Raw genomic sequence first — 3,180 nt, 5'->3', positions numbered from 1 at the left:
CACGCCAGCGGCACGGCCGGGACGCTGCGGGGACATCCCGGGGGGGGGCAGGTGGGGCCACCCCGCGCCTCTCCCTACCGGTGCCCGGTTGCCCCGGGGCTGCGCGCAGAGCCCGGCCCGGCGGCTCCCCCCTCCCCGGTGCCTCCCCGAGCCGCGGCCCGACTTCCCCGGGGACCCGTCGGTAACGGCGGCGGCTCCGCTCCCCCCCCCCCACCCCCCGACCTCCTCCTGTCCCAAACCCGCCTCGGACTCACCGGGGGTTACGGGGGGGCGACGGAACGGGACGGCATGGCCGGGACCGGGCTCGGGACGGGGACCGGGGGCCGGGACCGGGGCTGGCCCGGCGGCGGCGGCGGTGATGTCATGGCTCCACCGGGCCGGCCCCGCCCTGCGCCCCCGCCGCCGCCAATCCGCGCCCGGGGGCTGGAGGGGGAGGGGGGGGCAAGGGGGGGGTCCCGGGGCCGCCGCCGCATCCCCCCGTTCACGGCCGGGCTCGCCCCAAGCACGTCCCCGGTCCCCCCTCCCCTCCTCTCGCCGCCGCCCCCCAGGGCTGGCACCAGGCACGGCCCCGGTTGTGGCGGGGGGGGGGGGGGCAAAGCCCCGGTACGGCGGCTGCGGAGCCGAGGACGGCACCGGGCAATTAACCGGGGCTTGCCGGGTAGGACCGGGGGGGTCGCCCACCCCCGTCACCTCCCCCCCCCGGTACAGCCCGGGCCACCCGTGGGCACCGGCTGGGTGCAGCAGCTCCCCCCGCCCCCCCCCTCCCCCGCCGCCCTCGCAGCACGACCCGGGGACACTCCTGGGGACCAGGTCCGAGGTCTTTATTGAGGGGGGGGGGGCACCCGCAGGAGGGGAGCCCCCTCCCCGACCCTAAATGCACACGGGGGACACGGGGCCAGCCCAGCACCGACCCCGCAGCACCCCACGGTGCCCACGCACAGCTCCATGCCCCCCCTTCCTCAACCCCCCCAGCTTCCACCCTGCCACGGGTGGGCTTCTTCCTCGCCCCCCACCCCGCCACGGGCAGGACCCCCGCAGCACGGGGGGGCCCGCAGCCCCCCTTCCATTGCTCGAGAGCCGCCGCTGGTGGTGCTGAGCCCGGCGCTGGGTGAGCTGGGGGTGCTCGGGAGGGGGGGGGGCTCTGCAGGGAAGCCCCTCGCTCGCTCCCGGCTCAGCTCCCGGAGGCCAGCTCCGGGTTCCCGTTGGGGGCCGTTTCCTCCGGCCGCCTCTCGTCGGGGGGCCCCGGGTGCAGGAGGCTCTGTCCAGGAGAGGAAAAAAAATACAAATCAAACGGTGAGATTGGTGCAGGGGGACGCGGGGGGGGTGCAGGGGGACGTGGGGGGGGGTAGGGTTGAGAGGAGGCTCAGCGCCGTGTCGCTCCCGCACGAATTGGTCGCTCCACGGGGCCGGGAGCGCCAACAGACCGGGAGAAGTTTCCTCTGGGCTCCTGCTTGAAACCAGCGGCTACGGCAAACCGGCGGCCTTCATTCAGGGCCTGGGGAGGGATCCCCCTGCCGCTCAGCTCGGCTCCCAAGGGGGGAGGACGGGGTGTGGGGGCACCCGCCAAGGGGGGACAGCAGACGGGGGACGGGGGCAGCTGAGGGCACCTCCCCAGCTCCCCCACCGTGAGCACACAAGGGACAAAATGACCCCGGGAAGAGCAGGGGGAAGGGAACGCGATTAAAGAGAGGTTTTTGCACAAAGGCAACTTCAAATCCCCACAGGGGGGAAAAAAAAGGGGTTCCCCCAAGGGGGTCCAGCCCCAAATCCCGTCCCCGGCCTGCAGCAGCCCCCCGGGGGCAGGCAGGGACTGCGATGGCACAGCCCAGGCTTGGGAACAGCCCGGGGGGACGCGGTTTTGCTGTGCAAGGGCTGGAGGACCCCCCCTCCCCCCCCCCCAACGCGCCTCTCCGGCTGTACCTGCGCAGGAGGCTCAGCGGCCGCAGAGAAGCCGTGGGCAGACGAGCTCCCTCTGTCCGGAGGCGCCGCCTGGGCCAGGACCCCCGCTTGGGACGTCTCCTCGAGGGCCAGAATGTCTATGGGGGCCTCGGCCACGTCTCGGAGGGACTGGTCGAGGGCCACGGAGGGATCGAAGAGCAGAGGGGACGGGGGACACTGCATGCCGTCGCCCACCACGTCCAGGTCCTGCGAGAGAGCACGGGCAGAACGGCCCCATCAGCAGGAGGAGCCCCACGGGAGGCACCGGCAGGAGCCTTCGCAGCCCCTCCCGGCAGCCCCTCGCTCCTCTGCGGGGTGGGAGCAGGCCGAGGACCCTTCGGTGGCTTCAGAGGCACGGGAGGAAAGCAGCGTGCTGCCCTCCCGCTGCCAAGGGGGGAGGCAGTGGGACGTGTCCGAGGGGCTCCGACCTCCTCGGGACACCCGAAGCTCTCATCCCCCTACCGAAACTCAGCAGCAGCCTCTTTGCTTCCCCTGCCAGAGACCGCTGGGATATCCTAACCCTCCTGACAGCTTCCCCCAAGGCTCTTTCTTTTTAAAGGTTGGTTTGGCTTTCGGAGGGCGTCCGAGGTCAAGGCGGGATGCCCACGGCTCCCAGCGCCACTTCACCAGGCTGGCACCACGCGGGACGCCCTCTGCAGCTCCCAGCCTGAGCCGTGGGGATCTCGAGGGGAATCCGAGTGAGAAGCTCCGGGGGAAGGCCCCTCGGTGCAGCCCCAGAGCAGGCAGCCCCACGCCACCCTGTTCCAGCAGCACACGAGGGGGGCACCCACACCCACGGGGCTGCTTCTGAGACGGGGCAAATGCATCCTCAGGGGACGGGGCAGGGTTTCTGGGCTCCTGCCCGCACCACCCGAAACCCCGCAGAGCAGGGGAGCCCTCTCGGGGGACGGGCTGGGGGGAGAAGAACGGCTCCGTTTCTCCTTTCTGCCCTGAAAAAACCTCCTCCCACAAAGGCCGTGTTCACGCCGCCGCGCGCTCGGCCCCACAGGAAGGAGCCGGGCGCCGCTCCAAAGCCGGGGCAGCGCTGCCGACCTCGGTGGTGCCAGGTCCACGCGCTCTGTGCTCCGGTCCGAGGCCCCCCCGACGGCCCCCTCGGTGCCAGCAAAGTGTCAGAGCTGCCCCCATGAGGGGAGCGCTCGAGATCTGGGGGACGCCCGAACACTAAAACCCAGCGACTTCAGCTGGAGGAGCGGCTCCAAAACGACCCCGGGATTTTTTGTT

At 72.1% G+C, this 3,180-nt stretch overlaps 1 protein-coding gene and 1 non-coding gene across 2 annotated transcripts; both read right to left on the bottom strand.

Moving 5' to 3' along the window:
* Nucleotides 1–1,125: 1,125 nt before the first annotated feature.
* On the bottom strand, nucleotides 1,126–2,185 carry LOC118158576 (KAT8 regulatory NSL complex subunit 2-like). Its single transcript, XM_035313248.1, has 2 exons — nucleotides 1,921–2,185; nucleotides 1,126–1,258 (listed from the first exon to the last, which is right to left on the bottom strand). The coding sequence occupies exons 1-2, from the start codon at nucleotides 2,119–2,121 to the stop codon at nucleotides 1,172–1,174; spliced, it is 288 nt and encodes a 95-aa protein (XP_035169139.1). The 5' UTR covers nucleotides 2,122–2,185; the 3' UTR covers nucleotides 1,126–1,171.
* LOC118158578 lies at nucleotides 1,370–1,498 on the bottom strand. Its single transcript, XR_004746849.1, has one exon. It is a non-coding gene; the product is annotated as a small nucleolar RNA SNORA2/SNORA34 family (small nucleolar RNA).
* Nucleotides 2,186–3,180: the final 995 nt, after the last annotated feature.

This window comes from Oxyura jamaicensis (assembly GCF_011077185.1).
Source record: "Oxyura jamaicensis isolate SHBP4307 breed ruddy duck chromosome 33 unlocalized genomic scaffold, BPBGC_Ojam_1.0 oxy33_random_OJ111, whole genome shotgun sequence".
NCBI classification, from domain to species: Eukaryota; Metazoa; Chordata; class Aves; order Anseriformes; family Anatidae; genus Oxyura; species Oxyura jamaicensis.
The sequence above is the reverse complement of the archived record's forward strand: the minus strand, read 5'-3'. Positions and strand labels throughout refer to the sequence as shown.